Here is a 19,798-nt window from a genome sequence, read left to right as displayed (position 1 = left end):
TCCAATTAGTTTACCATCAACATCAAATATTTTGGACTTTTTGTGATGGAATTCAACTCTGTAACCTAATTTGTTTAACTGTGAAACACTCAACAAATCATAGTTAAGTCCTTCAACCCAATAAATATTGTCACATTTTATCTTATATTTCAATTGTACTAATCATTTACCTTTCAGAAGACACGGAACATCATTATCAAATTTAACATAGCTACCCTTGTATGGTCCAATATTCTCAAATTTACTTCTATTACTAGTCATATGATTTGAACAACCACTATCAATTATCCATCTATCTCTTTTATTCACAGAAGTGATTAATGTAGCTTTCTCATTTTCATTAGAATCTTCTTTCATAGCAACATAGAATATTTCCTCATCAGTACTTTAAGACTTAGTATCAGTTTCTTCTTCAACAATATAACAAGATTTCTTACCTTTGTCTTTTTAGTCCTTGTTCTTCTTGTTGTCTTGGTCATCTCTTCTTCCTTTATACTTGCTTTCCTTTTTGTCATCCTTGCCTTCTCTATCGAGACATATTGTAGAAATATGATGAGCTTTGTTACATGGAAAATAAATCACAAGAAGTTTACCTTTGTATTTTCCTTTGCCTCTTCCAAGTCTTTTATTCATCAGTCTGTCAAGTTCATCAAGTTCATCATCAGAAGTATCACTGTCACTTTTCACATGGTTTCCTTTTCCTATCTTGCTAAGAACCAATTGTGATTTAAAATAAGATTCAACAATAGAAGGAGTGTAACTATAAAAATTAGACATCTCAAAAGTAGTAAGCCTTCCAATTACACCTTCCAAAGTTAGGTCATTACCTAGTGTACAACTTAGTTCTTGTATTGCAAAAACCGTGATAACATAGATAGGAAGTAGAGTTATCAATACCTTGTTGATTATTGTTTCATCTTCAATCTTTCCATTTTCACCTCTAACAACATTGACAACCTCTTTGATTATTGCACAGTACTGAACTATGCTCTCACCTTCTTTCATTCTCATTTCATCAAATTTTCCTCTCAAACTTTTTGATTTTGCTCTCACAACATTATCATCTCCTCCATGTATGGTCTTTAGTTTATCCCACATTTCCTTTGCATTCTTGCATTATTTCATGTTATAAAACTCATTATAGCTTAGGGTTGAAGCAATCTCCACCATTTCTTGATTGTGCTCTTGCTTCTATTTCAGTTGTTAAGAAGTTAGAGGGATTGTTTTTATATTTACATACACATCGTCCAAAAATTCTAGTGCATTATCGCCAATACTACCTATATGTAGCCTCATCAACATTTTCCATGCAGAAAAATTCTCTTTGTTCAACTTTATTATCTCATTTTTGTACATCGTGATCTTTAGCATTGAGTACCTTCAAACTTCTCTTTTGCAACCACAAATGCTCTAATACCAATTGTTAGAATATTTAGAATAAATGAGAGAGGGGAGGGTGATTTAATTACCCAAGGTCCAAGTGTACCAATTAAACAAACAAACACTTAATCAACTTCAGATATTATCATTTGATAGCCAACTTTTATTAACATCAACTAGTTCTCCACTATCCTAAGTATAACAAACTTTTAGAATGTAAACACAAATTAGTAAAACATCATAAATAACATCCACACAAGTTTGAGACTAGGATTTAATGTTCAAACCCAATTTGGAAAAAAACCAATAGCAACATGTCACTAATTTTCACTCTTCTCAAGTGATCTCTATTAGGAGCCAAACCTGATAAAGGTTATAAAATACACTATTAAATATTACCTTGTTAAAGGATTTAATCACCCTATTAGGAGTTGTCTTGTTAGAGGACTTTAGAATATTTCATTAGAATGTCACCCTATTAGACAATTTACATATGATTGTTAGGTCAACCTTAATTAAATGATTTCAAATATGGTTTAGAATGGTTATAAAGTAATAGTAGGGTTTTGATCTATTAAGTACAACTCACTTTGTATGTACAAATCTCAATTTAGCACTTAATCTAATTAATTGTTCATTTTAGTCTTTGATTCACTTGGCAACCCTTCAAGCAATCACTCTTCACCTCTTCTCAGCCTTCTTCTTATATTCACCAGTCAATAAAATCAACGACTGCCCCAACTTTAAAACTCTCTGGAACATCTCTAAACTTTGCCCTTTTACCTACTTAAATAGGTAATTTTTATCTTTTTCTTCTTAAAAATCACCATAGATCTTAGGGTTTATGATTAGATTCATCACATATGATGAATCTAATCACTATTTTTTTTTATTCTCTTCTTTTCTAGAAACTTCTCTTTGAATCCATTCCTTAGGTCATTTACCTAATCCTCTCCTAGCATTAAATGATTCAACTCATCAATCCTTATCTTCAACATGCTTTCCATATTCCAAGAAATCAACTTAGTTAGTTGGAAATTACGATTTCTCAAAAATAGTTAAAATATTGTTCCTCGACCAACACTATATTCTGAAACTCGGTTATCACTCAAATTACTCAATCTCTACTAAATTTATTGCTCAGCACATACATTGTCACTTGGTCAATACTAATGCTTGGTCAACACTAACTTTTCTTAGCACTTACTTTGGCTTGGTTGATACTAGCATCACTCGGCATGTACGTCAAATTCTTTTATCTTTTTCTATTTTTCTTCATCAAGCCTATGCATTTGAGCTGTCTTTGTTCACACTTTCAAGGCTTGAGCATTACTATTTTCTACACTTATAACATGATTTAAACAATCAATTTATCTTGTCAAAGTCCAACTAATCAAGTGTCCATTTGTAGTTTCCTCTTCATAACTCAACCTATCCTCTAGATTCTTTTTTTATGAACAATCTCTCACATCCTCTTCATCAATCAAATAGATATCACACTCAGATTAGATAGAAAATTGTCTCACCAATAGGTTTGATATCAATGATAACATAACAATTATTCCAATTATAATTTCCAACACCAAATCTAAGAGTAGACAAGATAACTTGCATGGATCAAAGCTCATAGAAACAATATCCAAGCTCTTCAAGTAAATTAGGAACACATTACTAGAATCCACCAAAAAAAGGCTCTAACTTCATTACGATAACTCCAATTGTTATGCACACTTAGGATAAGGTTACCCAATACATAACCCTAAATGTGTGAACCATGATTCCACAAAATTGAGCTCAAATCTCATGCATATAGGATTGTTGACTACCATAGGGTGCTCTTGCATCAAGAGAAAACTCCCATGGTATGGGCAATCTATGTCTCCTCTTACACTCTAGATAATTCTCTATAAGGAAAATGAGAATTAGGTCTAGGTTTAGGGTCAACTTTAGAATGAGGATTGAAAAATCATACACCATAATGAGGCATGATCAAGGATAATTGACATGTATTCCTTGGACACTAAAATAGGGCTTAGATAAGGACCAAAATTATAATTTCTTATAATCTTGGATGCTACAAAGTGGGTAAAAACACAAGTAATAACATAGACTTAAAAAATTTGGCCATAAAGTAACCTTTATATATCCTAAATGTTATAATTTTTAAGTTATCCCTTCAATTTTTAATTTGTTTTTTCAATGTTAACTTTGGGATAAATTTTGAGATTCCTTACTTAACTATCAAAATTCTTAGAGTGGAGATAATCTTGACAGTTTAATGGACCAATACCTAGGTGATAAATTATGGTCAACTTCCAAAAGATGACCATGCATTTTTAGTCACAAGGTAGCTGACATCTCAACAACATGGAGTACACAAAATGTGTCTATAACAAGTAAGTTGTCACCAAATATATAATATTATCAATAAAGGGGAAATAAATGATATAATAATTTATATTATAATTGTAATAGTCAAAGAGTGTTACAACACTAGATCTTGATAAAATTATAGATGATAACTTGGTAATTTTGAGAGATATCCTTGGGGGATTACTTCATAACTAATATCATGAGAATTCCATCAAACTAGTATCCAAGTACCATTAACCATCCATCTCTTATTGAATTTAAAGGTATATGAACAAGGACATCGATGAAGAACATGTTGAACACTAACAAGAGGTACAATTTTGTTAAAAAACTATAAGGAAATCATGAATATCACAATTAAGTATCAAGTTGTTCAACATATAATTTCAATCTAGAAAAATTTATATTGAAGTAAATTCAAAAGGAAGAATCATAAGGGAACCAAAGCGAATCATTCAGACATAGACCATGAAGTTTTGAAAATTAGAGATTACCAAGTTTTTGATCAACTAGTAGAGTTTGATGATCAAAGATACAACATCCAAGAAGATGGACCATTTCTACAAAAGAATCAATAAATCATCAAAATTGATGATAATGTGTTTTAAGTAGAGATGCATGTTGCACCCTTGTTCTATATTATAAGGGTATTAATAATTCCTAACTATCCCTATAGTTAATGGGTTGAAGCCCATATATATATATATATATATATATATATATATAGCTTGAGTAGACTCAAACTCAAGACGTCCCACGTTAGAAGCTCACAAGTTAATATTGTGTTGTATCCTTTTGCCTAATTATCTCTATTTATTATTAGTTTTGTTTTAATGAATTATTACTATTTGTTAAGTTTGAGTACCCAAGACTCACAATTTACCTTCACAAATTAAATTACCCTTGTTAGTAGGCTAAGTATTGTTGTGATACTTTTTGTATTCCATGTGTTAAATAGTACTTAAAATTTATTTGTGCTAGTTTAAATTTATATTTCTAAATTTAATTATAAAATCAATACATTGTGCATAGTTAGATGCTAATTTCTATAAAATACTTTTCTATGATTTGATTGGATGAATCATTTTAACTCCCCGATTCATCGATTTAAGGTTATCTTTTTAGTAATGTTATTTATTAATATTTAATATTTTTATATTAAATTAGTTTATATACTTTTAATATTATATTTTTAAAAAAAATTCATAGATTAAAAAAATATTATATATACTTATATTATATGATCTTTAAGAAATATTATTATATATTATTATATTAAAAATATTACTATTTTGATATTATAATTTATTTATAGTAGTACATATGCAATATAAAGTTATAATTTATATAATATTTTGTTAATTAAAATATTCTATATACTATTATAAATTTACTAAATAAAAATTAGATTTATACTAAAACTAAAGAGCACGTGCCAAGCCATTATATGACACTTGTAACACACCTCCACTCCTCATAAATCAAAATGTCACACAATCCAATTTTTTAAAATTATTTTTTCAGAAAATATGTTTCGAAATTGTCTACTTATACTCACAATACAGTATCATCTAAAAATAAAATGAAAAAACATCAATAAACATCCTAAATTCACGATTTTAGTTTTCTAATTTTGGTTTTTAATAAACTTTTAAGTAAAAACTTCACTTGGGTTTTTAATCCACCGTAAATACCAAGAGACATAACTGTCAGATTATTCTATTTTCGAACTAACCCGTCAAATTATATATCGTCGGCTACGATTGTGTCCACGTCACTAATCCGTGGCGAAGGAAAACGATCAATAGAAACGCGATCCCGGCACCTATAAATATCATTGCAATCAGAGAGTACTATTGTGTCATGAGAAGTTGAAAGGGAATAATATCGTATCAATGGCGCCTAAAGGAGAGAAAAAGCCTGTGGCGGAAAAGAAGCCTTTTGCAGAAAAGTCGCCAGCAAAGGTGATGGCGAAGGAAGGAGGAGAAAGGAAGGACAAGAAGAAGCACAAGAAGGGCGTGGAGACTTACAAGATGTACATTTTCAAGGTTCTCAAGCAGGTGCACCCTGATATCGGCATTTCCAGTAACGCCATGGGGATTATGAACAGTTTTATCAATGATATTTTCGAAAAGCTGGCTAGCGAATCCTCCAGATTGGCCCGATATAACAAAAAGCCTACCATTGCATCGCGGGAGATTCAGACGGCGGTAAAGCTTGTTCTTCCGGGAGAGCTCGCAAAGCATGCGGTTTCCGAGGGCACAAAGGCCGTCACAAAGTTCACTAGCTCTTGATTTCCTTTTGCTTGCTCGGTTGTTTTCTTAACCTTGTTTTAAGGTTATAAGCCCTAATTATGTGAAAGATTTCATAAATTTCTTGCTTTCTTTATTTGTAGAAGATTGGAGGTCTGAATTTAACTTGTTTTTAATAAAATTTTGCTATATTTGAAGCGGAAATATGTATCGCGATTATTCTTCGTCCTTCAGATCAAATAATTGTCTTTCTGTGAAATTTATGTGAAAGATTTCATAAGTTCGTTGCTTGCTTTAGCTCTGAATTTTAACTTCTTTTTCCAAAAAATATGTTGTTTAAAGCGGGAAATATGTATTGTGATTATTCTTCACCCTGCAGATCAAGACAATGATTGTCTTTCTGTTAATTTTAAATCATTGCAGACACTCACTAACTGACGCGAATTCTTCTGCTGAAATTCTGTAATGTTATTAATCACCTCCCGATTGAAAACAGTTTCCGATATTGGATTACCTTTTATTTTTTCTGTTCTGTAACGGTTGAATTAGGGTTAACAAAACAGGTTTAAGAATGTGTCTTAGCAGAAAAACTAATGCATTTTTAAATTTAGTTGAAAATGTCTTCAAATAAAAAATTGAAATGCAAAGATGGCGATCAAACGAAGTCATTTTTTAATTATGGAATAAAATGTGTTTTGATGTAAGTGATATTAATTAGTGTTGTGATAACATTCTTTGTTTAAGAATTGTCTTAGTAGAAAAATTATTTAAATAATGCATTCTTAATTATGTATTTAGTTGAAAATGTCTATCTCAAAAAAATATTGTAATGTAAAGATATATCAAATATAATTAGATATAGAAAGGTAGTTATGTTTTTCATTGATATATTCAGTCCTATTATATGTCAACATTTTATTTATCTCAATTTTGAGGTTAATTCCTCAATATGGGGCTTTATTTTTGTGAAGACTAGTAGAGCTACACGAGGAAGTCATTGATGTCAACATACTTAATATTTTGTGAAGATTGGTAGAGCTACAGAGGAAGAAGTATTTTGCATGCATAGTTCGAGGATTGAATATCAATTAAAGAACACTTGATTAGTTCCTATAGTATGTCTAGATACTAGAGCTAAGAGCACTTGCAAAGAGTTATGTGGATTTTTGAAGACATCTTTCATTGTAATATCTTAAGATTTTTATATATTATTATTGTAAATTGGGAAAGCTTCAAGTCAAATTCAATACTTATTCTTTAGGACTTGGTATAAAGGAAAGTTTGTTTCTTTATGGCATAGTGTGATTTTTTATCAGTGATATCAGCTTTTGTAATGGGAACTTGAGAGAAAGATTAATGTGGATAGTTATTATGTGTTGTGAGCTTTAAAGGAATTGTATTGGCTTAGGAGTTGTTGGTTAGTTCAAACATTTTGAATATGCTTATCTGAAAGATTGTCTAGTTCAGATTGTTCTTGAGACTATTTGTATAGTGGGTTATGTTGTCCTCTTTTAATTCATAATAGCATTGGCTCTAATGGGCACCCTAGAAATGCCCAAGCACTAACCAGTTGCTAAAAATGATTTTAATGTCTTTGCATGGGTTTCAATCGACATAACATGAGCAAGCACTAACCAATTGCTAAAAATGATTTTAATGTCTTTGCATGGGTTTCAATCCACATAACATGAGTAACAAGATGATAAAATATAATTCATAGCAATGTATTCCAAAGGCCAAACCCCAAGGGAATGACATCTAGAATGTGCTACAAGAGAGGATGAACGTTCTCTAATGCCAAGACTAAATCTCTAACTCACACCTCCAAGCTTTAATCAAATGCAATTCACAATCATCTGATGCTATACATTGAGGCTCCCACATCTATTTATACTTTCCCTACCTCCTTCTAGAAGTAAACCAAATATTAATTAATTGCAAGTGCTAGAAGCTTCCCCCTTCCCAATAATTAATACATACTCTAGAAGCTTCTCCCTTGTAATACAATAATTAATTAAATATATTAAATAAAAGATGGGGACATTCCAATCAGCCCTCCTTGAAATTTCTTGTTCTCAAGCAATCTCAATCTTGTTTACTGTAGCACCTACTCACTCTCCCAAGAAGCATCTACCTCTGGTAGATATCTCCATTTGACTAATTATTCCATTTAACTAATTATTCTTTAATTAACTTGCTTCACAGAGTCCTTTCCCTAGTATCCAGAATAGCCTTAGGAATTAATACAAGCTTTCCCTCCTCATCTAATGGTGGTAATTCTTCTGACAACTCTCTGACCGATGGCTTTCTTAAGCTTTGACACATGAAACATGTTATGCACCCGACTGTCCTCTGGAAGCTCAATCTCATAAGCAACCTCATCCACCTTGTGAATCACTCTATAGTGGCCATAAAACCTAGACTTCAACTTCTCTACTTCACTTTTGTTGAGTGATGACTGTTTGTATGGTTGTAGGCTCAGGTAAACCATATCCCCAACCTCGAAACTGTGCTCTATTTGGTGTTGGTTAGCATACAATTTTTTTTTATTTTGGGCTTGCTATATATTCTCCTTGACCACCCTCAAAATATCCTAACTATCCTACAAAAAGTGTTTTTCTTTAGGCACTCTATTATCCCCCAAAACTAGATCCATGAGACTAGGTGCTTCATAACCATATAGTGCCACGAATGGAGTCATCTTGATGGACATATGATAAGTGGAGTTATAACAATACTCTCCCATATGTATCCATTTGACCTAAGCCTTCTATTGTACAGTCACAAAGTTCCTCAAATATCCTTCTACCTATTTATTCACAATCTCTATTTGCCCATCTATTTGTGGATGATAGCTAGTGCCAAGTGTAAGATCTATACCACACAACTTAAATAATTCCTACCAAAAAGTACTCATAAATTTACTATCCTGATCACTAATAATAAAACTAGGTAGCCAATGTAACCTGAATATCTGTTTGAAGAAAAGATCGGCCACTTGTGTTGCTGTGTAAGTGGATGGAATAGCAAAGAAGTGAGCAAACTTCATCAGCTGATCAACTATTAGCTAGATGCAATCTTTCCCCTATACTTGTGGTAACCCAGTGATGAAGTCCGTAGAAATACTTTCCCATTTCCTATTCAAAATAGGCAAAGGCTATAACAACCATGCAGAATATGTGTGTTGTCTCTTATTCTACTAACAAATTACACACTCCCTAACATGCTTCTGAACATTATCCTTGAGCCCTTTCCATCTGAATCACTCACAGATCTACCTTTAGGTCTTAAAGACCCCTGGATGTCCAATTATAGGTACATCATGAAATGCCTTTAGTATTACCTCTCTAAACTATGATGAAGGACTCGAATATATCCTACCTTGAAACTTAATCAATATGTCTATCACCACATAACAATCATCATGTATGGTTCCTGCAATTACTCCAGGAGCCCAAGTGTCCCTCGCATACTCTTCTGTGATCTTATTTCTCCAATCTTCTGTAATCTCAGCTAGAGCACAAATATGAGGTCTCTTGGATAACGCATCTGCCACCACATTCTTCTTACTTTTGACAAACTCAATGTTAAATTCATAGGCCTATAACTTTGTAATCCACTTCTATTGTCTATCATTCAAATCACATTGGCTTATGAAGTATTTGATGTTTTTGTGATAGGTTTTGATAACAAACTTTCCCCCAACTAGGTAGGACTGAAACTTAGCCAATGCATGCATTATAGCCAACATCTCCTGATCATAGATAGAATAGCTCCTCTCCACTTCATGAAGCTTCCTGCTCTCAAAAACAATGGGATGCTTCTCCTACATCAAAACTGCCCCAATCCCATCTCCTGATGCCTCACAATGAAGCTCAAATGGCTTTATGAAATCTGGTAGAGCTAGTACTGGACATGATGACATCACCTTCTTGAAATGATTGAAGCTTCTTTGAGCTGCCTATATCCATGTGAAGGCCCCTTTCCTGGTAAGGTTTGTCAAGGGTCTAGCGATCTTTGAAAATCTCTTAACAAATCTCCTGTAAAATCCATAGAGACCAAGGAATCTCTTAAGATGTGTAAGATCAGTAGGAGTAGGCCAATCAACAATAGCCCCAATCTCTTCAAGATCTACCCAAACTCCATCTATGCTAATGATATGCCCAAGGTATAGTAGCTTAGTCACCCCAAACTTGCACTTGGATTCCTTGGCATACAATGACTCTTTCTCCAAAGTGGACAACACCATCTCAAGATGTTGTAAATGATCCTCCCAAGTCTTACTAAAGACTAAAATGTCATCAAAGAAAATCAAGACAAATCTCCAAGGCTACTCCCTGAATACCTAATTCATGCAACTTTGGAATGTAGCAGGGGCATTGGTTAGCCCAAATGTCATAACTAAAAACTCCAAGTGGCCATAGTGACACTAAAAATCGTCTTCTCAATGTCCTCCTCCCTCATCTTGATTTGATGAAACCCTGACTGTAGATCAATCTTTGTAAAAAAGCATGCACCGTGTAACTCATGAATTAACTCATCTATTCATGGGATGGGATATATGTTCTTAATGGTCTTCTTATTTAATGCCCTATAATTGATGAACATGTGCATCATCCCATCTTTCTTCTTTACCAACACTACTGCTAAAGCAAAGGGGCTCTTACTAGGCTTGATATGCCCCATCTCCAACAACTCCTTAATTTCCCTCTCTATCTCATCCTTGTGTTTCTTAGGATGATGATAAGGAGTAGTCATAACTAGTTTGGCTCCCTCCTTGAGCTCAATAACATGCTCTATTCCTTTGTCAGGAGGAACCCCATGTAGAATCTTGCCAAATACCTTAGTGTGCCTATCAAGTATCTCCTGGGTATCTAGTGGATGACTCTTCACCGATGGCTCTTGTGAAGTTGGCATAGTGAAACATTCTGCTACCCACTCTATGTTATTATGCTAAAAAAATTTATGCATTCTCCTTAGGGAAACTACTCTGCAACTCCCATCTGAAAGTCCTTTAAGTACAATAGTTCTTCCCTCATGCTAAAACCTCATCTCCAATTTTGCTAGGTTAATTGTGAACTCTACTAGCGAGGCCATCCATGTCATGCTGAGGATGACATCATAGTCTCCCATGTCTACCACATAGAACTCATCCTCTAACTCATAGCCATCTACAAACCTGATGTGAAGATTTGATATCTTCTGAGTACATAATAGTTTGTCACCATTAGCTACCATGACTCTAAATTCGACATGCTTCTCAATTTGTAGACCTCTCTTGGCTACCAATTGTGCATCTATAAAATTATGTGTAGCCCTAGTGTCAATGAGTGAGATCACTTTCTACCCTTAGATGGTACCCTTAACCTTAAATGTGATTGCCTTCTAAGCCCTCGTTAATCATGCTAATGACTTCTCATCCTCAAGAATGTTACTCTCCTCTGTAGTGCTATCCTCATCTGAATTAGAATGTTGATCCTCCATCTCTAACTATGACTCCTTAGCTCAGAAATACTCCATTCAATTTTCCATTGAAACTTAGGATCTCATGTTGTTTCTTCAACACATATTCTCCTAGTTTGTTTAGTTCAATAAACTCTTCTCTTAAAGAATCATAAAATATTTGAACTTTAACAACTTATTCAGTTGTATTTGCTCACCATGCATGTCCATTTTCATTTATTACCCTATTCATCTTAAGGAATAAGAGATCATCCAATTCCTTGGCCCATTCCTCTTTATCTTTTCATTTATCCTTTTTATTTAGGGCATTGGGGAAAAGTTCAAAGTTCTACTCTTATATTTTGCAAGATAGTTTATGATTCTCCTCTGTAATGCAATTCTTTTACTATCAAAATTGAAGAGATCATTAGTCAAATCAAAAGTCTTCTCTATTTGTTTACAAGACAAGCTGATAACTAAGAAAAACAAAAGGGTGACATCTTTTTCCCTGTTATTCCATTTATTGATAACTGGCTCAAGAGTATCATCATTTATTTTCAACTCATTCCACATGTTCATTATTTTCTCCAATTGTTCACAGAATGTAGGCCAACCAATTTTATCTACCAAATACATAATTGCTTTCCTCAACTTGTCCTCATATTGGATATCTAATTCCACATGCAATACCCAGAGTTTGCTCTATTCTTCTTCAAATTCCTCTATGGTATAATATTGAGGTCTCTATGGGGTGTTTGAAATTTCTATAAGAGGAGTTGATTTAAAAGGCTCAACTAGAGGATGAGGATAAGTAATTCTAGGTCTGTTAGACTTTCCTTGGTGCCCTATCACCTTATTTTCAAGCTCTATTCTCTTTTGTACTTCTTTATTGTAATCTGCTAGAAGTTGTTCATATTTTTCTTGCAATTCTATTTTTTCCTTTTTATCCCTCAAGGCTATGGCTAGGGTGGCTATTCCAACATTTAGCTCTATGGCCTCCTCATTTGGAGTATCCTCTACCCTTTTTACAATTAAATTTCCAATCATACTAGTATCATTAGGCTAGGAGGAGTTGGCTCTAGATCTTTTTCTCATAGACCAAATCACTAATGCAACATGATCCTCACTGAATTTGGCACCTTTCAACTCTTTTTTTACCTTTTCATCTACACTTAACTTCTTGGAAATAGAGTTAAAAACCATTGCATCTGCAATGTCCCAATTTGTTAAGAGCAAAACCCCAGATGATCTTATCATTTTTATTCCCTCCTCAAGGGTCAAATCTCTAAATTATTGCATCATTTCCTCTTTTATTTGATTTTGTAGATATGCTTCTTCCATTTTTGGTTGCTCTACCTATTAGATTGTAGTGACTGATCAGGAAAGTACTATACATACTTCATAAATTCTTTGGGGCTCAGGGCATCACCCCGGAAAAGAAATTTGGGCCCTATTTTATTAGGATTTTGGGCTGACATGTAATTATTAATTATAACCCTAAAGTGATAAAAATACTTGTATCAAAGAGCTTATGGTTAGGGATTATTTTCATTAAGTTGTGATGTGAAATTGGTTCTTGCAGTGGTACTAAGCTATAAGGGATTACAGATTGTAATCAAATTATAATCACTGGATTGTAATAAGATCAGACTTGTTGTTTGGTGGATGTAGCCTAGGGATTGGGTGAGCTACATTAAATCTTGGTGTCCCGTGTTCTTTTCTGTGTGATCTATTATTTTCTATTATTGGTTATATTTTCATTTAATTGTTATTTCTATCTGTGGTTTAATCCTAACAAGTGGTATCAGAGCGAGGTTATTTTTTCAGTTATCTTCTACAAGAAAGTCTCACGGTTAAGTGGGAGTCAGCTCACAGTTGAGTGGGAGCAATGGAAAATGAGGGTAAGCTAAGGGTTGATAGGTTTGATGGGAAAAACTTCCAGTTATGGAAGATGCAAATGGAAGACTATCTTTATCAAAAGGATTTATGGAAGCCATTGGAAGGAAAAGCCAAGAATCAAGGATCTATGTCAAATGATGAATGGAATCTTTTAGATAGAAAGGCACTTGGAAGCATTTGATTATGCCTAGCACCATCGGTGGCATTTAATATTACAAAAGAAAAGACAACATAAGAGTTGATGAAAACCCTAGCGACACTATATGAAAAGCACTTTGCTTCAAACAAGGTATTTCTCATGAAGCATTTATTTAATATGAAAATGGTAGAAGGTGGATCTATTGCAAATCATTTAAATGAGTTTAATACTATTAATAGTTAGTTATCTTCTCTAGGTATTAATTTTGATGAAGAAATTAGGGCTCTCTTGATTTTGTGTTCTTTGCTTGAAAGTTGGAATGTCTTGGTAATAGCTATGAGTAATTTTGTTCCTAGATCTAGTACCCTAAAATGTGAAGATGTGATCGGTGTTGTTTTGAATGAGGAAACTCATAGGAAAACCTTAGGTGGATCTACATCAGGAAGTGCTTTGAATGCACAAGGGTAGTATGATTGGGAGAGGAAGTAACTCTAGAAATTATGGGAAATCAAGAGGAAAGTAAAAGGGGAGGATGTCTCAATCAAGAGGACCAAACGATTGTTGGTACTATGGGAAACCAGGTCACCAAAAGAAAGATTGTTGGAATCAAAAGAAAAATGAAGGAGATAAACTAGATGGAGACAAGGAGGCAAATGTGGTAAGTAACAAATTCAAAGAGGATGCTTTGCTTCTATCTTTAGAAAGTGTTGATGATTTATGGGTTTTAGATTTTGGTGTTTCATTTCATGCTACACCTCATAGATGTATTCCATTGATTATGTCCAAGGGGATTTTGGACTTGTTTATTTGGGGGATAATGAACCCTATTAGACTGTTGGAAAGGGAAAAATTAAGATGAAGTTACATAATGGGAATCGTTGGCTACTACATGAGATAAGACATGTTCCAAGGTTGAGTAGGAATTTAATTTTGCTAGGGCAACTTGGTGATGAGAGTTGTGTAGTTACTTTTAATGATAAAAATTGGAAGGTTTCAAAAGGTTCCCTTGTAGTAGCAAAAGGTGTGAAAGTAGGCACCTTATATCTTTGTACAGGTCATATTGTTCCTTCTACTTTAATTATTTCAGAGAAAAATGAATGTTTAGGAATAATTATAGTAGTTGAGTAGGGAGAACAAATAGCTGCTATAAATTCTGATATAGCACTATGGCACAATAGACTTGGGCACATGAGTGAGAAATGTATGATAGTACTCCATTCAAAGAAAGTTTTACCAGGCCTAAAATGTGTTAATATGGATTTTTGTGAAAGTTGCGTGTATGGAAAATAAAAGAGAGTGAGTTTTGTGAAGACTGAGAAGGAAAAAAAAAAGGAGAAATTAAAGCTTGTACATACTGATGTATGGGGACTTGCTCAGGTATCTTCCCTTGGAGGCTCTCATTATTGTGTTATATTTATCAATTACTTTATGATATTGTGCATGTGTCATAGCTTGTGCTTTAACCCACTTAGTTGTATAATTGATAGATACTAAGATGTATGATTTTCCATGAGAAGAGGGCTCTATTGGACTGACAAAATTGATACCCCATTTTTCAAAAGGTGTGACTACCACCTGTGGCTATAGGGGCATTTCATCAGTTTTAATAGGCCTTCCCATGCGTTGGCATTGATTGCATTTCCTTGTATACTTTGTTACATCTTTGTGGAGAGTAGGCCAATAGTATCTGATTGTTAAAATCTTGTGGGCTATTATTTTTTCTAGAAAATGACCCCTACATGGTTCATCACGGCATGTCCATAGGATGTCATAAGTTTCATCTTCCCTTACACAACCATGAGTTACTTGGTCTAGTCTAGTGTAGAACATCAATCCATGTATCCATGAGAAATTGAAACTCTTTCCATCAAGAGACAATGTTGCTTGGGTTAAAAATGTGGTGGTGTTTTCAAGTAGCAAAGTAATTTGCTATATCTATGAAAATAGATACTCATTAGGAAAGCTATCATCTATGGCTATAGGATCATTAGGAACTTGAAGTCATGATAGAAAATTTGCTAGTACATTGGTTTAGCCTGGTTTATCTATTATCTTTACATTAAATTCCTACATGAGGAGTAGCCAACATGCTAATCTACCAGAGATAGTAGGTTTATTCATCAAGTTTTTTATATCAGAGTGGTCAATGTAGACAAAATACTCATAGGTTGTGATATAATGCTGAAATTTATTAAGTGCATACACAACAACAAGCAATTATTTTTCAGTGATAGTATAACTCATCTTAGCACCCTACAAATTCTTAATAATATAATAAATGATGTGCTCAACAGTACCTTCTTTTTGTCCAAGAACTACCCCTAAAGCAGTTTTAGATGCATCAGTATGAATGTGGAAGGGTAGCTTCCAATCAGGTCTTCTAAGAATAGGTATTGTTGTCAAAACATCCTTCACTTGTCGGAATGTTGCTTGATAGTCTTTTTTCAACTCAAATTCAGCTTGCTTCTTAAGTAGGTTATACGAAGGAGCAACAAGCTTACTAAAATATTTGATGAATCTCTTGTAGCATCCAACATGTCCAAAAAATCTTCTAACATCTATTTTCTTGGTTGGTGTTGGTAAATTAGTAATTGTTAGATTGTGGTGATTGATCAAGAAAGTACTATTGTCCTTCATAAATTCTTTGGGGCTTGGGGTGAAAAAATAAATTTGGGCCCTATTTTATCAAGATTTTGGGCCAACATGTAATTATTAATTATATCCCTAAAGTGGTAAAAATACTTGCATAAAAGAGCTTAGGGTTAGGGATTCTTTCATAAGTTGTGATGAAAAATTTGTTCTTATAGTGGTATTGAGCTATAAGGGATTATAGATTGTAATCAGGTTATAATCACTAGATCATAATAATATCGGACTTACTATTTGGTGGATGTAGCCCAGGGATTGGGTGAACCATGTTAAATCTTGGTGTCTTGTGTTTTTTTTTGTGTGATCTATTATTTTTTGTAATTGGTTATATTTGCATGTAATTTTTATTTATATCTGTGGTTTAATCCTAACAGTGACTTCCTCTTATTGCATCTCTCCTCAAATTATGGAATTTTAGCCCTCCATGCAAACTAGTAGAAAGCTTTTGATTTGACAAAGCTATCATCTAAAAGAAATTCATGACTATCTTGCTCTGACATAGGGTCCAATTCCCTTCCTCTATAATCAACAACAATTAACTCAAGCCCAGGTATGGGAGGCTCTTGATCATTTCCTTCTTCTAATTTTGAAATAGTAATAAAAACCTTCCCTTGTGATCCTAATTGCTCCATTTGCTCCTTAGTGAGTTGTTCATCTCCTGCATGCAATGGTGATTGGGAGGGTTAGTACTCTTTTGTTTGGGATACCTATATTTCTTATATCCTTTGCCTCTTGGGCTTTGGATTGTCAAGCCTCTCTTCCATAACAGTACTCGTTGACCCAATTATTTGTTTACCTTTGTCAACTACTAGCTCTTTATTCTTAATGATATTATAGCTAGACCTCCTCCAAATACCAATTGCCCTGATCCTATTGCAGGGGTAAAAGATAATTTCTTCATTATTTCTCAAGTCTTCTTAGGATAAGAATTGATAAAATATGTCTTCTTTTCGTTCATGGCTTTCATAATCTCTAGAAAGGTGATCATTAACTTATTTATCTTATATGCCTCTATCTTTGCATCCTTTAGAGACTTATAATTTTTGTCAAAACAATTGATGAACTTTAAAACCCTAGAATAAACTCTCCATTTCTCCTTTTTGATCTCTTGTTCCTAGAGAGATAATTTATTTCCAATTATATCTTCAAGGAAGTAGCACTAATGTTTTTTTGGCACCAATCTTATCCCTCTATTTGAAAATATCAAAAAATCCTTCACTATCATTGAAACAATCATGAGAGACAACCATTTTGTATGGGTCTAAGAATGTGTACAAAAATAACCAACCATCTTTAGTGATTATGAATTGATGGGAAACTCTACAAGATGGGAAAATGGAGCCCTTAGACTAAACAGTCAGTTGTGCTTCTTCCAATCCACCTATCTACCATATTATTTCAGCTATTCCCACCTTTAGAGGTTCGTGGTAGGGAAGCACGTGTGGAGTTCCTTGGAATCTATATACTTTGAACATTGTTGACATAGGGTATGGTATGATATCTACCCAATTATGCAAAACCTTTAAACCAATAGGGCTATCCATAGGCCTGAGATTATCGTTTAATAAAATGATCCTCAAACTAGATGTGAAGTATCTATCAAATCTGACAAAACTGGCCTCCTCTACATCCTAGGCCATATCTTTACTCCATAATTGAATTGGCATAGCTTCTCCCTCAAATTCTCTATTCAACACCATTCCTTTTTTAAAGAAAGTAACTCCCTTATATAAAAACATATGCATCAACAAAGAGTAGTAGCCAAAGGTTTTCTCAATTTTTCCCTATGCAATTCCAATTAGGCCTATGTGAATTTGTTTTTCCAGATAAGATGCAAATAAAATATAATACCTACACCAAAAGAAGAAATTTGTATCATCATATACATGAACTTTACGAACATAAATTCTTTTTCATCTTCACCAAAAATCTTACACAAAGTCATGTAGATTTCTATGGCACTAATATTGAAAAACTTCTCCTTGAAAGGCTCTTTAGTTGATGTTGTAACAAAGGTCAAGTTCCCAATTGTAGCCAAGTGCCCTCTCAATACCCCTTGCTTGATTTGATCTTTACGAGACAATTACTCCTTCTCTAATCCCTAAAAATTAATGACCTCATGATAGTTCGTGGTTGGATCTATTCTAAAAACTTCCTAAATTTCTTCTACAATGATTTTCATTAAATATTCCCCATCCACTCTCCTCACCATCCTATCTATTGGGTCATAATTTTAGGCTACAACTCTGAGTAGGTCCGAATCCATGAAAACCCCAAGAAATACTAACTTACCTAAATCAAAATTCCATATATTTTCATGGGGAGCAAACAATTTCCTCTCTGAGAACCATTTCTTAAACAATTGGAGCCCTATTTTGGAAGTTATGGTATCCCTAGTCTAATTTCCTCTATCAAATGAATCATCTACAATTTAGAGTCTAGGGTTTACAAGAATTGTTTTCATTATTTGGGCTTATTCATTTGTAGATTCACTCAATTATTTTAGAAAATCATCATGGATATTTCTACTATTATATTCCACTTTCCCAGAGAAACCCTTTCTTTAAGGCATATTGGACAATAATGAAGAAAATGAGAATTCTTTGGATTATATGTGGATTATGCTCCTTGCTTGGCTTTCCTGTTTCTTCTCTGAATGCTACAATGAACCATTGATATAGAAACTTTTCTCATTTCAACCAGGGAGTAAAATAGGCTCCTCAATAGATTTTGGCTCTAGAAAATTGCAAATATATTTGCATGAAGAAACTCTCAACTTTCTACATGATATTCCCTGTTTTATTTTCCACGGGGACCTTTAATTCTCATAAATGGAATGTAGAGAAGTAGAGTGGCATTAACTTTCAAATTTGAAAATAGGCTTTTAATTTTGAAAAATCTGATGATTAAGGAATAAAACATTTTATGACTTGGCTTCAACCTTCCTAGTTGGTAGTCAAACCAATTAAATCCTTCCATGTGAGCCATTTCTTTCCTTGTTGGAAACTTACCTAGGATCCATTTATGCCTTGAGACATGTCTCATTTTCTTTCTATGTCACCAAGGCTAAAGATCTTGTAACTTCCTTTGGAAAAAAAGTGATCACCATTGATCATGAGGAGAATTGACGGTGTGGGCCACATCCTATTTCCTGCAAAGTAAATCCCTCATGGCATCTAAAAATCTGACAACTTGTTGATGACATGGAAAAATTTGGCACCTTTCCTAGGGTTGGTCTTGCCACATATCCATGTGGCAAGCAGTCACTATATCGCCAAGGCTAAAAACCTTGTGGCTTCCTTTGGTGACAAAGTGACCATCGTTGACTATGAGGAGATCTAACAGTATATACGTTATCTTAAAATTGTACTTCTTCTGACTGGGTTCAATGGATAAGTATTTCTTGGTCACTATATCACCATGAGAAAATGCCTTGCAACTTCTTTTGGTGACAAAGAAACAACCCTTGATGTTAAGGAAGATCAAAGGTTATGATTATTCAATCAATTTTTCATAAAACATAAACCCGCAGAGAAATAAAATGAAAGCTTAGGTTAAGGTTATTTCAGAGACTTAGGATAATATTAAACAATGCAAACAAATTTTAAAAGGTACCTAGGAAGAAATAAAAAGGTCATTTAAAAGGTTTTTTTTTTCTTTTGAA

General features: G+C 33.7%; 1 protein-coding gene across 1 annotated transcript; it reads left to right on the top strand.

Moving 5' to 3' along the window:
* Window positions 1-5,617: 5,617 nt before the first annotated feature.
* On the top strand, window positions 5,618-6,209 carry LOC149544819 (histone H2B.5-like). Its single transcript, XM_089796446.1, has one exon. The coding sequence runs from the start codon at window positions 5,649-5,651 to the stop codon at window positions 6,045-6,047; it is 399 nt and encodes a 132-aa protein (XP_089652572.1). The 5' UTR covers window positions 5,618-5,648; the 3' UTR covers window positions 6,048-6,209.
* Window positions 6,210-19,798: the final 13,589 nt, after the last annotated feature.

Source organism: Cupressus sempervirens, chromosome 8 (assembly GCF_028749045.1).
Source record: "Cupressus sempervirens isolate cs-2001-9-10 chromosome 8, ASM2874904v1, whole genome shotgun sequence".
In the NCBI taxonomy this organism is placed as follows: domain Eukaryota; kingdom Viridiplantae; phylum Streptophyta; class Pinopsida; order Cupressales; family Cupressaceae; genus Cupressus; species Cupressus sempervirens.
The sequence above is the reverse complement of the archived record's forward strand: the minus strand, read 5'-3'. Positions and strand labels throughout refer to the sequence as shown.

Coding starts and splice junctions, on each gene's coding strand:
- LOC149544819 (XM_089796446.1), top strand. CDS start 5,649: ATGGCGCCTAAAGGAGAGAAAAAGCCTGTGGCGGAAAAGAAGCCTTTT.